The sequence below is a fragment of the Anomaloglossus baeobatrachus genome, chromosome 6 (assembly GCF_048569485.1).
Source record: "Anomaloglossus baeobatrachus isolate aAnoBae1 chromosome 6, aAnoBae1.hap1, whole genome shotgun sequence".
NCBI classification, from domain to species: Eukaryota; Metazoa; Chordata; class Amphibia; order Anura; family Aromobatidae; genus Anomaloglossus; species Anomaloglossus baeobatrachus.
In genome coordinates, this window is record NC_134358.1 from 110021582 (window position 1) to 110037138 (window position 15557).

The 15557-nt window shown below is 43.0% G+C and overlaps 1 protein-coding gene across 1 annotated transcript in view; it reads right to left on the minus strand.

Annotated features, from left to right (window-relative positions):
* The window catches only part of PI15 (peptidase inhibitor 15), a 41405-nt gene extending 29396 nt beyond the window's left edge, over nt 1-12009 (minus strand). The window contains exon 1 of the mRNA XM_075316301.1: nt 11698-12009. Within this exon, the coding sequence (XP_075172416.1) occupies nt 11698-11979 (282 nt within the window). The 5' untranslated portion in view covers nt 11980-12009. The remainder of the gene's footprint in view (nt 1-11697) is intronic.
* Nucleotides 12010-15557: the final 3548 nt, after the last annotated feature.

The following is a 15557-nucleotide window of genomic DNA, read 5'->3' on the forward strand; positions in this document are numbered from 1 at the left end:
TTTGTTAGAGTTGGGTGAAAATGGCAAAAGAATGCCATAAGTCGTATCTAGTAGTGCCAAAATGATGTAACTTGTCAAAGCTTTTTATCCCAGAATACTGGCTTAAAAGCTGTTCTGTATCGGTCCCTAGTTTCCAGGATCTGAGGTTGTTTATCAAGCTATATATATTATCATTTGGAGTAATTAGAGTACTTTGCAATTTTTGTAGTTTGGCCAGTGAGTACCTATTCCTCATCATTCTAGCCATCAGGCAGTCTACAAGTTATCTGACCTGCTGCCTATGCTTTGGTCACCTTTCAAGAAATGGACTCAAAGAAGCCGCTCTGGTATAAATTCTGAGACATTGTACAGACCACACATTCCATAGAATTAAGGATACCTGAATCCTCCAACTCAAGATACAGAATAAAAAGAGGACTGTGAAGAGTAAGGACCCAATTCCAGTGGCCATGTTGGTAGTTCGGGGTTGCTGGACCAAAACACTGCAAACTTCTTATCATCTGCTTGTTCCCCAGCGTATCTTCTGCTCTATAGGCACTTTGATATCATTACGCTGTAACATAATGAATATATGGCATTCACGGGGGCCTACTAAGCAGAAGATGCGCTAAGGATGACACAGATAGTAGGTGGTTTGCAGGGCTCTAGTCCAGTGGCCCCAGACTACTGACATGACTGCAGGAGCAAATCTTTTTCCTCCAGTCTATTAAGAACAAATGAATTGAGAATAGGACACCACAAGTGGAATTTAGACTGTTACATCTGTAGATTGATAAGTGTGTTTACTAAACACATCCTAATTCTTTGTGTGTAGATGGTCATATTTTGCAGATTTTTGCATTAAAGTAGTATGATAAAAGTGTACATAAACTTACAAACATTTTTTATATATTGTTTGACCAAAAGCCACCAGAAGGGCTCATCACCTACACCAGTTAGTAGCCTCATAGAAAGAAGCACTCTGAAAACAGGTTCTCCTGGGATGTTTCACATTGTTCCCCTTAAGCGGGCTTTACACGCTACGATATCGCTAACGTATTAATATCATCGTCGGGGTCACGGTGTTTGTGACGCACATCCAACGCCGTTAGTGAGATTGCAGCGTGTGAAACCTATTAGTGACCTTAAACGATCGCAAAAGTGGTCAAAATCATTGACCATGGAGAGATCGTCCTGAAATAAAAAATTGATTAGCGATGTTGTTCGTCATTGCTGTGGCAGCACACATCCCAATGTGTGACACCGCAGGAATGAGGAACATCTCCTTACCTACGTGCACCAGCAATGAGGAAGGAAGGAGGTGGGCGGGATGTTACGTTCCGCTCATCTCCGCCCCTCCGCTTCTATTGGGCGGCCACATAGTGGCGCCGCAGGGACGTCGCTATGATGCCGAACGCACCTCCCTATTGAAGGAGGGATTGTTCGGCGGTCACAGCGACGTCGCTGATCAAGTATGTGCGTGTGACGCTGCCGTAGCGATGTTCGCTACGGCAGCGATCACACAATATCGCACACACGACGGGGGCGGGTGCTATCACGCTCGACATCGCTAGCAATTGCTACCGATATCGTAGCGTGTAAAGCCCGCTTTAGACTCAGTCTTAGCTTCTTATATAGCCATCTCAAAACACTCCAAAAGCCCATGTCTGCAAATTGAAGTTCTAATCTGGCCTAAATCCTAAGTCATATGACAAGGCTCGTTAAAGGACCACTTTTGACTTTTACTATTGCTACCTCCAATAGGTGGCACTAGAGTTCATCTCCTTCCTCCCTGAAGACATAATTTACATATTTCCCAAAGGAGCATTGCCCTGGGAATGCTGCATGGCGTCTGCCTCGCGACATGTGCTTAATCAAGCCCCTCCCACTAAAGGGTTAGGGTCCTCACTGGCAGCCAGATTGGTGCATCAGTCTCCCCAAGGAGAAATGTTTTCCCCTTAGACATTGTTACCTGAAACACACTTGCTAGAAATGCTTAACAATCCCCTGTACACCTTTACAAAGTAAAGTGGAGGTTCTAGTGACAGCAGCTGGATAATATGTTCCTAAAGCTACAGACCACTCACATATCCTATACCGTAAAGATGGTACTTAATTGATGACACCATTCTCTGGCAACCTTCAGCAAAGAGCTGACGCCACCTATTGGATGTAGCAATCCTAAAAGTCAATATTATCTTTTTAACAAGCCTTGTGACATGACTTTAGAATAAGAAGCCAAATCATCAATTTGCTGATGTATTTTGGGGTGCTGCAAAGGAGGAGATCATATTTGGCTAGGTGAGAAGCCTCTGGCTGGGGGTGTAAGGGGGAACGTTACATGTTTATATTCCATGAGGTTCTTTTCAAGTCACTTTCAACCAGTTGGGTATATTTCACATTGAAAAATGTTCCCCCTTAGATCTGCATTGCACAGTACACAGCACCAGCTTGAGCACTTGCAGAGCGAAGTGTCTATGACCCCATGTACCATTCTGTGCACGTGCTCAAGCAGATACTGTATCCTTTGCAATGCAGGAAATGTTGAAGTCATCATCAATTAAGTACCATCCTCATTGTATAGAGCATGTTGGTGGTCTTCAGCTTCAGGAACATGTTATCTAGCTGTTATTAGAACCAGCACAGCGAGTGTAGCCATTGTAAAGATGTAGAGGGAATTTTTAAGAGTTTCTAGAACTAGTGTTTCAGGTAAGAATGTGAAAAATCTCAGGAGAACATGTTTTCAGAGGACTTCTTTCTATGGAGCTACAAACAACTCTTCATGTAGTCCAGGAAACGAGTCATGTTTGGAAAGCTTATGCCAAGAAAAACAAAAAGTCATAGTAAACAGGGTCATCCGAGAAGGACCAAATCTTTCAACGTAAAGTCAGTCCCTGAATTACTGGAAGTCAGTGTGTATATGTATACAGAGAGAGAATTTACATCTTCACTATATTGCAGCTACGTGTAATAAAACACTTCTTAAAGGGGTTGTCTGTTCTTTCGATGAAAGTCTGTAGTCATTCTAAAGCCTGCTTTACACGCTACAATATATCTTACGATGAGTCGGCGGGGTCACGTCGTAAGTGACGCACATCCAGCATCGTAAGTTACATTGTAGCATGTAACAGCTACGTGCGATTGCGATTTAACATTAAAACGTTCATCGCATACACGTCGTTGAATCCTGACGAATTGCACGTCAGGTTGTTCAATGTTCCCGAGGCAGCACACATCGCAGTGTGTGACACCCCGGGAACGATGAACAGATCTTACCTGCGTCCCGCGGCTCCAGCCAGCAATATGGAAAGAAAGAGGTGGGCGGGATGTTTACGTCCCGCTCATCTCCGCCCCTCTGCTTCTATTGGCCGGCTGCCGCGTGACGTCGATGTGACGCCGAACGTCCCTCCCACTCCAGGAAGTGGACGTTCACCGCCCACATCGAGGTTGTATGGACGAGTAAGTGCGTGTCACGGGGGTTAATCGTTTGTGCGGCACGTTCAACAAATTGAACGTGCCACACATATGATGGGGGCGTTGCAAATCGCATACGATATCGTATGCAAAATTGCAACGTGTAAAGCTGGCTTTAGCAACTGCAGACATCTGAATCCTTAGGCTATGTGCGCACTTTGCGTGTTTACCTGCATTTTCGCAGCGTTTTGAACTGCAGCGTTTTCATGCCAAAATGCTTGCGTTTTGATTTTCAAGCAAAGTCTATGGGAAATGGGGATTTCTTGTGCGCACTTTGCTGTTCAAAATGCTGCGTTTAATTTGCATAAATTTGGGCAAAAACTCAGCGTTCAAAGAAGCAGCATGTCAATTGTTTTTGCCATTTGGGCTGCGTTTTCCTAACATTGAAGTCAATGAAAAGTTGAAAAGTGCAAGCAACATCAAAATTATAGCATTTTACATGCTTTTTGGATGCAGAAAACATGCGTTTTTAACAATTTAATTGCATGCGTTTTGGACATTATATTAATAGCATGATATGTCCCTTTACACACACACATAGTCCGACAATTATTTTTAAGAAAATCCATAAATAAATGTAGTTTTATGCATAATTATTATCACAATCTTATCATTTTATTAAAAAAAAAAAAACATTTTTTGATTGATAATTATATTGATATTTGTTATCATTTTTTTTAGTTTTTTTCATAGTGTTTGAATGGTTAAACTTTATTTAGTAGTGTCTTTGTCTTGAAAACGCATGTGACTTTAAGCAATGAACAAGCATGTAAATCGCGCTAAAACGTGGTAAAAACGCACACGGACAAAAGCAACTTTGGCAATAACCATTTCTGCCAAAGGATGTGTTTGGAACTGCAACTACCTCGACGCAAAGTGCGCACATAGCCTTATAGCATGCACACTGTACACTGTCAGGATTTTCCAGGGTTTCCAGTGAGATCGTATGGTCACAAGACTGCACTATATGATTTGCAAATATGATGTCATGTGCTGACTAGACGTACTCTGCCTCCCTCGAATCTCTTGTATTGAGCAATGGCTAAGCATGTCTAGTAGGCACATGACCGAATGTATGTAAACTGCAAACCTGAATATGTGTTCACGTCAGCACCTGCTCTCACTGACAACAATGAAGAATCTTGACACAGTACAGTGCGCATGCTAGAAGGATTCAGATGTCTGCAGTCTCTCAGAGTGACTACAGACTTTCATAAGAAGAGTGGACAACCCCCTTAAAAAGAAATTTTCAATATTCTATGTTAGGTTTTAAAGAGCACATATTCCACTGATAATAAATAAGTACATATCTATTAAAATACTCTTTTTTTAAAAAAAAAATTGTATGAATATGAACAACTTTTACAAGTGAACGTATATTCTGTAGGCCTCTTTCACACGTCCATGAAAATCACGCACGTTTTTCACGGACGTGTCAAAGGTACATATTGCCCTACGTGAGCCGTGTTTATGGCACACGTGTGTTATCCGTGATAACACACGGAGATCAGGAACTTTCTGCTCACCTGTCCCTGGTGTTGCTGTCCGTGGTGCTGATCTTCAGCCTCCGGTCCTGCCGACTCCCCGCTGCTGCTGCTTCCGGCCGCAGTGAAGTGAATATGCAATGAGCATAATGAGCGGCGGTCGGAAGCAGCGACAGAGACAGCAGGGCTGAAGGTGAGTAAAGTTTTTTTTTTTCTCGCAGACACATGTGTTTTCTCCGGTGCGTGTCACACGGAACACATCCGTGTGGTCTGTTTGCGTTCTGTGTGACCCGTTTGCGTTCTGTGTGACAGCCGTGATGCCGGAGAAAAACTGACATGTCTACGTGTGGAGCACACGGATACACGTATGCTCCACACGGTCCATGGCAGAATACGCACGTAAGTGCAGACCCATTGATTTTAATGGGTCTACGTGTGCCCATGTCTCCGGTACGTGAGGAAACGGACTAAACACGTACCGGAGACACGGACGTGTGAAAGAAGCCTTAGTAATAGTAAGTTGTAGGCCCATGGTAAGTTAGAAATCTTTTATTGATCATCTAATGAAATATTTTTTTTTTATAAATTCATATGCGAATATGTATATATATATATATATATATATTTGTATATATATATATATATATATATATATCGTAGGTGCACTTCAACTATAACAGGCAGTGTAAAAGAAAAAAAAAATAGAAAATCACATTCTATGATTTTTAAATAATTAATTTGCATCTTATTGCGCAAAATAAGTATTTGATCACCTACCAGACAGCAATCTGATTATTATGACCTGGTATTTTTTCTTTAAGAAGTCTCCCCTCTTCACTCATTACCTGTATTAATTGCACCTGTTTTGAACTTGTTACCTGTATAAAAGACACCTGTTCACACACTCAATCAATCACACTCCAACCTCTTCAATATGACAAAGACCAAAGAGCTGTCTAAGGACACCAGGGACAAAATTGTAGACCTGCACAAGCTAGGATGGGATATGGGACAATAGGCAAGCTTGGTTAGAAGGCAACAACTGTTGATGCAATTATTACAAAATGGAAGAAACCCAAGAAAACTATTAATTTTACTCAGTCTGGGGCTTCATGCAAGATCTCACCTTGGGGGTAAGGATTATTCTGAGAAACGTTAAGAATTAGCTCAGAACTCCACAGGAAGGCCTGGTCAGTGACCTGAAGAGAGTTGGGATCACAGTCTCAAAGGTTACCGTTAATAACACACTATGCTGTCATTGATTCAAATTTTGTAGTGCACGAAAGGTCCCCCTGCTCACACCAGCACATGTCCAGGTCCGTTTGAAGTTTGCCACTGACCATCTGGAGTATCCAGAGGAGGCATGGAAGAAGGTTATTTGGTCAGATGAGACCAAAATAGAACTTTTTGGCATCCACTTCACTCGCCATGTTTGTAGGAGGAAGAAGGATGAATACAACCCCAAGAACCCCATCCCAACCGTGAAGCATGAAGATGGAAACATCATATTTTGGGGTTGCTTTTCTGCAAAAGTGATAGGATGACTGCACCGTATTGAAGGGAGGATGGATGGGGCCATGTATCATTCAATTTTGGCCAACAACACCCTTCCCTCATTAAGCACTGAAGATGGGTTGTGGCTTCATCTTCCAGCATGACAATGACCTGAAACACACAGCCAGGGCAACTAAGGATTGGCTCCATAAGAAGCATGTCAAGATCCTGGAGTGGCATACCCAGTCTCCAGACCTGAGACAAGTAGAAAATCTTTGGAGGGAGCTGAAACTCAATGTTGCCCAGTGACAGCCCTGAAACCTGAAAGATCTTGAGATGATCTGTATGGAGGAGTGGGCCAAAATCCCTGCTGCAGTGTGTGCCAACTTGGTCAAGAACTACAGGAAACATCTGACCTCTGTAATTACAAACAAAGGTTTCTGCACCAAATATTAAGTTCTGTTTTTATATTGTTTCAAATACTTATTTCATGCCATAAAATGCAAATCAAATGTTTTATTCTGTCTGACACAGTTGAAATGTACATAGGAAGCAGTACGCAAGTGGAAAAGTGCCCTAATGGTGAGGAACGTAAGGGCCAAAGAGGTGAGAAGTAAAATATAATGAGTTTTGTTTTCCAATTTTTTTTACTTTTATTCTGGTGCTTTTCAGTTCAAGAAATTGGTGGTTAGTGGCCAAACATCCACATTTTGGCAAATGTGGATTTTCGTAATATTAGAGTATAATTCATTCCTGCTCAAATATCTTTGTTCATCTGTATTTCTAATTTATATCAGACCCATTACTTACCAATGAACAGCGCACGCCAATTCTACATTTTTTCCATATTCATACATAATATATTGGTTACCATTCTAGGAGGAGTTGCAGCAGTCTATTCTCACTTTTTTTTACTACCACTAACATCATGCCCTGCTTCCAACAACTTCCCTCTATTCCTCCTGGTAGCATTCGGCTTCCAATCATAAGAGTGGCAGCGGCATGGTTTCCGTCACCGTTCAGTGCATAATGAGTGCCATCTGTAACTGTACCCTCGGCAATGACTGACAGCCACTCAGACCTGCATTAGAGCTGAGCATTAGGTCTGGCTGTCAGTCATTGCCAGGGGGGGGGGGAGCGCGGTTACGGCTGCTGCTCACTTTACACAAAGCTGTGACTAAACCTATGGCAGAACTACCCCTATGACTGGAAGTGGAATTCTGCCAGGAGGAAAAAAGTTAGTTTCCTCCTGGCAGTGGGCTTTAAGTGTTGCCACTGAGTAGGTTCAAAATGCTATTGATCTGCAGATTAATCCCATATCTGTAGGTTAATAGCATTTTTTCACAGGATAGGTTTCCTTTAAAGGGAACCTGTCAGGTGCAATATATACCCAGAAGCAGTTCTGGGTGCATATTGCTAATCCCTGCCTTACTGTCCCTGTATCTAGTGGTATACATAAAGAGATCTTTAGAAAATGTATTTCTAAAGATCCTTTTTAATAAGCTAACAAGGCCAGGGACTAGTCTCAAGGTTATTAGTTCCCTTGGCTAGTCGGTCCCCTTAGCATGTAAGCACACACCTGTGGGCGTGCAAACATGCTAATGAATGCGCAGCGTCAAAGGCATGGTGGCTCTCACCTCTGCTGCCACCGCTGGTTTTCGGATCACTGCACATGATCAAAATGTCTCCAGACTTCCTGTCTTGCACACTAGACTAGTTTGAAGCTAGGATGCTTACATCCGGCTTCATAGTATGCATGACTGGAAGTCCGGGACTTCTGATCATGTGCACTGAGCCAAAATCCAGCATTGAGCGGAAGCAGAGAGTCGTGAGACCAACCATGCCTCTGATGCTGTGCATTCATTAGCATGTTAGTACGCTCATAGGGGTGTGCTAGCATGCTAAGGGGACTGACTAGCCAAAGGAACTAATGCTCTTGCAACTAGTTTTTGGCCTCATTAGCATGTTATAAAGGACCTTCAGAAATACAGTTTCTAAAGATCTCTTTATCTATGCTATTATAGGCTGGGACAGTTAGGCAGGGATTAGCAATATGCACCCAGAACTCCTCGTGGGTGTGGGTGCATATTGTCCCTGACAGGTTCACTTTAAGGAGCTTTTTAATGTATCGGTCCTGACAGTTTTCGCATCTAACCTACATATTGAATATTATCTTATTTGAGATTCATTAAGACCAAAGAGTAATTGGTTTTAGAGCTGGCCGCTGTTGTTATCCTGTCTACTTAAATTTTGTAATCTGGTTATTGTAAGAGAAACTCCATGTAGAACAGCATTTAACATATTTCAGGTCCCAGTAGGATACAATGATGAATGGTTCTTCAACACAGTAGAAAATCCCAATTTTTGTACTTAAATCACATGACACAACTTCCAATTACACGTTATATCATGTACCAGGTCACCCTCTACCGCTGTATGGCCGTCTGCACGTGCTAGTGAATCCTGTTGAGCAGAAGATTATTAAAACTGAAACATTCATTTATTTAAAGGGCGGCAACAAAGTTTACTTTCTAAGAAAACTATCTCCTTTATAAGATTGGATATTTTTCCCACGAAAGATTGCCAACACGATGTCAAACACAGATGGTCCCTTAAGTAAAGATGCTATCAGCTACAACACAGAAAGTGGACTGTAAGGTCTTATACACACAGAATCCAGGCTTCATACAACCTCCCAATAATACTTTGCTTCTTTATGACATCTATTGGCATAAATTCTGTGAGTTTAACATAAATAAAACCATGGCATCCTCTATTTCATGTCATTTTACTGATATATACCCTCATTACTTACCTTGGCAACAGTGTTGTATGGTGGTGTCATACACCGAGACATGGATTGCCTTTGACTCAGTAGGTTGAAGGTAAAGGACTTCATTTGCCTCTATTTAAGCCATACATACACATTACATGGCTGCACAAACACTATATAGTTATAAAAAAAAATAACCTGCAATAAAATACATTTTTTGGCGGTATATTTCTCTATTGCATGCAAATATCTAGGCATTCAAAGTCTACTGAGCTTCAAATTGAAACAAGTTATGGTTATTGTGTAGCATATCATCTATGCAGGGGCGAATACAAACAGAAGAGGGCTCCTGTGCAAGAACAATATAGGGGCCTTTTGCAGTTTGATCATAATGCACAATTACTTCTTCTTTGGAGGTGGTAATAGGCCCCCTTACCACTTGGCTGCCTGTGTGGTTGGACAGTTTGCAGCAATGATATGTTCACTACTGCTACTAGGGTTCAAGAGGGGTTTTTTTCATTATTAAAGAGGTTGTCCACTACTTTTAAATTGGTGACCTATCCTTAGGGCGGGTTTGCACGTTGCGACATTGCACGTGCGATGTCGATGGGGTCAAATCGAAAGTGACGCACATTCGGCGTCGCAGTCGATATCGCAACGTGTAAAACCTTTTTGATACGATGAACGAGCGCAAAAGCGTCGTTGTATCATCGCTGCAGCCTCCGACATTTCCATAATACCGATGGTGCGACTGGTACGATGTTGTTCCTCGCTCCAGCGGCAGCACACATCGCTGTGTGTGAAGCCGCAGGAGCGAGGAACATCACCTTACCTGCCGCCGGCTGCAATGAGAAGGACGGAGGTGGGCGGGATGTTTACATCCTGCTCATCTCCGCCCCTCCGCTTCAATTGGCCGCCTGCCGTGTGACGTCGCTGTGACGCCGCACGATCCGCCCCCCTAAGGAAGGAGGCGGGTCGCCGGCCAGAGGGACGTCGCACGGCAGGTGAGTGCATGTGAAGCTGCCGTAGCGATAGTAGCGATAATAATCGCTACGGCAGCTTTCACTTGATATCGCACGTGCGACGGGGGCGGGACTATCGCTGCAGCATCGGTAACACATTGTTACCGATGTCGCAACGTGCAAAGCCCGCCTTAGGATAGGTCATCAATGTGTGATGGGTCCAACAACGGGCACCCCCACCAATCAGCTATTCCCGCTGCTGGTGGTAGGAACAGGCTGCTGAAAATGCTAAATTTTGGAGCTGACCCATCTTCTGGTAGCGGCTTCGGCCAGGTACTGCACATCTGCATCCTTTCCAAATCAATAGGAGGCGGATGTACATTACTCAACAGTGGCCACGACCAGAAGGCGGGTCAGCTCCAAAACTGAGCATTTTCGGCAGCCTGTTGCTACCGCCGGCACCGGGAATAGCTGATCGGTGGGAGTGCTGGGTGTTGGACCCTAGCCGATCAGACATTGATGACACATCCGAAGGATAGGCCATCAATGTAAAAGTAGTGGACAACCCCTTTAAGTCAGTCATACACATACTGTAAGATAATTATTGGGTCACTAGTCATCCCTGGAATGTATTGAGATCAAACTGGACAATCAGACAACCAGTTTACAATGGATGGGCCGGTGGTCGGATGGCGCGCTAGGGCAAGTAAATTAATTGAATCAAGGATAAAAAAAACAAACCTTTTTATTGTCCCTCTACCTGGCCACAACGCATTTTGATAGTCTGAGCTATCTTCATCAGGTGGTGTACACCTGTATATCTTTCTTTCTATACCCAGTTTACAATGGAACAGACTGGGCTTCTCCAAAATGGCAAATACAAGTAGTGTCATCCATGGTGATAATTGTGCAACCGATCAGATCACATTTTTGCCAAATTAGAATCAGCCATCTGTGAATATTAATATTTTTCAAAATATTTTACATTTTCAATCAACAGTTGAAATGGAGCAACTTTTATCATTTGTCTGTAGATAGCAAGGAAACTTCCAGATGGAAAGATGTTTCTGCTGATAACCAGCGTGACAGTTTTTACTATTAACATGCATGTTTTAGATATAAGTATAAAATTATGAGACTCAAGTAACAAAGGGTTACATGTTCTCAGACTAGGGATTAGATTCAAAGAGAAAAAAAATCCCACCAGTTCCATTCATTCATTCATTATCAAACATTTTCCAATCAGAATAAAATGTTGGAGGATCTCGCGAAAGTATGGTAGAACCTGTCAACACCGATCTATAGGTTTCTGTTCAGTATATAAAAGAAATGGTGTGAAGTTGTCTTGTTTATAAATAAAGATGAATAATCTAATTTGGAACAACACATTATATGCAGCAGATAAAAAGGGATAGTGTTTTATAAAAAGGGAAAATATTTTTAGAAGTATCACATACTAAAGAACTATATCATGATAGCATATACTTAACATTTTGCACGTACCATAGAGAGATTTTATTGGGTCACTCACCATATACTCCATGTTTGCTGCAGGTGGGAAAACTTTACTTCTGACTTGGTTGTGGTAGTCTAGGATAGCGATCATGTCATTTTGGGAAATATAGCGCTTTCTTCTGGCCTTGGTGATATTGGCAGAATCCAGCTGAGCGCTGAGATCAGACCTTATCGTGGTGGAATTACTGGCTGGCGACGCTATCTCTATGGAATTAGGTAATACTAAACCACATGTTTCACAAAAGAGTGATAACATTAAAGCAGCAGCCACACCACAGATCTCTATCATGGTGGACATTATAAGTACAGGCTTTGCCCTTAAAGTAGATGATGATTTTCTTGGAAATCTGTAAAAAGAAATGTAAAAAAATAAAAATAAAATGCTGGAAAAATATGTCAAATAATTCTGCTAAAAATAATAAAATAGATCTGAACATGATTTATACGCTGCGAGCTTTGAAATAATACATCTGATGTTACACCATAGAGTTCCTAAGTTTAGCTCTTACCATTTATGTATAAAAGTAAGATGAATTTGGCAGGCACAAAGTTTAGCAAGAATAAAAAAGAAATCGCTTTAGTCTTGAAAGAAAACACTTGAGACCCCAGTCTTACCTCTCAGCAGAATGTCAATCTTGCAGAAGTCAGCTGTCTGAGCGGTGCGGTGAGGTGTGGAGCCCGGTAAGGGGGATGTATCCTCCTTTCATAAATTCACTGAAAGCAAATTTCTGCTTGCTAGGAACTTCTGGCTGCAGGATTTTGTAAGTGATAACAGCTTTTATATGTTACAGCCTGGACTCTAAAGCCAGAGCCTGTTGCAAGCAAGGTCTCCAGAGGAGGAGTCCACAGCCCAGTCCAGTGATTGGGTGGCATTATACCATAGGGGTGGTAAAAACAATGGCACATCCAAATAATGGAACAAATTAGAACTGAATGCAAAATACCTGACCATGATCTTTATTTTCTGTAGTTTGCTGGAATACAACTCTGCAATTTCACTATTAATTGGATAAAGAGGTTCCCTGCAATTAAATATACACAAGCTGATGAAAAAAAAAATCAAAGACAACCTGTCCAAGCAGATTTATTAACGTTTGCAACTTTCTATTTTTTTGGCATTGAGCTTCAGATGTTATCATTTCAGAATCCCACACTTTATAGCTGCAACCACTAGGTGGCGCATGCATCCAAATTAATTTGTAGATGGCAAAAGAATTACAGAGTAGTCCAGAATTGAATTTTCTTGCCTTCCAATAACAGAGGAAACTAAATTAAGGCGCTATCTAGTACTTTAAAGTTGATAGCCTTAACGTAAGGATAGGTCATCAATACCAGATCGGTGGGGAGCGACACTTGGCACAGCTGTTCCTAATGCTGGCGGTGACCTGATCAGTAGAAGAGTGGTACAGCACAGCATTGTGGGTGTGACCAGGTACTGCACTTCCTTCACAATTCCAATGGACTGGGATGATCTGCAGCACTCTGCTGCGGCTGTTATGCAGTTGACAGAGCTGTGCTTTTCCATTCTGTAACTGAGCACACCCGGCCACCTCCAGCACGAGAACAGCTGATCGTCGGAGGTGTCTGATGTCCCACCCCAATTATCTGTTATTATTGACCTATCCTAAGGTCCTATGTGTGTTCCCTGTTTTTTTCTTCAGCTATTACATATTGCATGGTCTGCCCCCTCTTTCTTTTATTTACTTGGACCAGCACTCCTCACATTTGGCACTGGCATTTTAATTAGCAGGAGATTACATTAGGGGTTTTGTCTTTTTTATGCTCTCAGTTCACAGTCTAAGCTTGTGAAAGGTAAATCTGCCAGCTCCTTTCACAGGGTGTTGGTGCTGTGTGGCAACCATTGTGGTGATTTTGTGTCAATGAGGTATGGCGTCCTGTGCCTTGTCACCACAGATAATAATTACATGTATATTTCCATCTGTATAACATGTATTGTTGACCTTAATGAGAATTTGGTTATCTCTGCTGCTCACTACAAAACAAACATTTTCATACACTCCTTTACTGGGGTTATTCTCTTGAGCAAAAACCAATGCTTGAGAGAGAGCCCTAAAAGGATAAAGGGGAGGAGCTTAGTGCTGATGTAAATTTCAGTTATTGGCAGTTGGTCGACGTGTGAGGTGAAGTGAGGAGCGTATAGAGGAGAGGTCCTGTCCTGAGGTGATTTCAGAAAACTTTGGAGGGGCCACGTATACGGTACTTGTCAGGGTATGAATCGCTAGGTAACCGGTGCCTTCAAAATCGGTGGCAAAACTGAGAGACTGCAGCCTTTTTACAAGGAGTACTGAAATTTCTTGGAGCACAGTGGCACGTGCGAGTCCGGAAGTTTCTAGAAGAATTAGTCTTTGTTCAGGATTTCAGTCAACTGCTCACCAGAAGGGATCATCAGTCCAGATTTTTCTTGTCTTGGGAATCGCAGGTTACCAAGATACTTACTACCAGGGAAATAGTGACAGAAGAAAAGTACACCATCACTAGACAGCAGAGGAACCAACTCTCATCAGGGCAGAAAGTACTACCATCATTGTATGCTGTGATAATACCCTACAGGGCTTCAGTAAAAGGGTAAAAGCTCGCAGTCCTGTCCTCCCTGTATCTGGCTGAATTTTTCCCTGCTGCGCCATCCCTACCTTAACACATCCCCCAGGACCAAGCCCTTGTTGGGTGGGGGGGCAAGAGAACTGGCATTGCGCATCACCACCTAACTCCAGGGGCCCACCAGCAGTGTCTGGCCATACCACAGCTGAAGATCCCAACTGGCGTCACAAACTATATATTTTATTTTCTTTCTCCCTTTTTAAATATTATTTTTACTCCCCATTGCAAAAAGCCTGTTGCTCGCACCCGGTATGGCCACATCACCACTCAGAGCCACCGCCATGACATTAGAGGCCTCCGTGGCAGCACATTATTGAGCTTTTTCCTGGCATCACCAACAGGATTGGGGTATTTTACTGTAGGAAATTTTGGATCTGGGTCCTTTTGTTCCGAGACAGCAAGTGGGGGGCTGAAGCTGAAAGGAACACAGACTGGACAAACTGGTGGCCCACGCTGTGTACAGACGTGTGCACAAACTTCAGCAGGGAGCCCTGGTTTATGTCCCTGTGGTAGCAATGTGTCTGCAAGTCAGAAAAATAATCCTTTTTTATGGAGCAGTAGGGATCTTTAAGGAGGGGGCTTTCATCGAAGAGCGAGTCGTCCCTCGCTTGAGGCCACGGCTCCAGTTTCTCCTCAATGGCCACAGCAATACCATTGTCATGCGGAGGAATGATCTGAGCTCCGTTCTCCCAATAAAGCTTGTATGTTGTGGCCTGCTTGGGGTTGTGGAAGACAGTGACCATAATTCCTGCTCACAGAATAAGATGGATTACAGTGTACGACATGAATGGTGTTGGTGGGATGCTGGAGAAGAGGTAGACAGGGATGTCCTGACTGATGAAGGTTGTGGCAGAAAGTCTGGCAAACCACACCTCTGTCCTTCAGGTCACTGATCTCCAGGTATCTGCAGAAATCCTGAGTAGTCTGAATAATAGTCAGGTCGTTCATGTGGGATACACCAGGACCCATGGCTGCTCGTAGCCTGGCTGTCCCGAACTCCATTCTGGAGCCAACACATTTCTCCAACTCCTCTTTGTTCCCATGAGGCACCAGCTTTTTCACCTGCTCACATGTTTTTGGATTCTTGTCCCAGGTGAGCCAGGTGGCGGCGGCAAAGTCCAGCACATCCGTCCCCGAGCTGAGTCCCTCCCTGGCCATGTCAGCAATCCGTCGTCACTGCCCAGTGCTCACAGAACGCCCATTGTCAGCACCATTTCCATCCTTTTTGTTCTGACCCACCAGGAGGTCTTGAAGGGA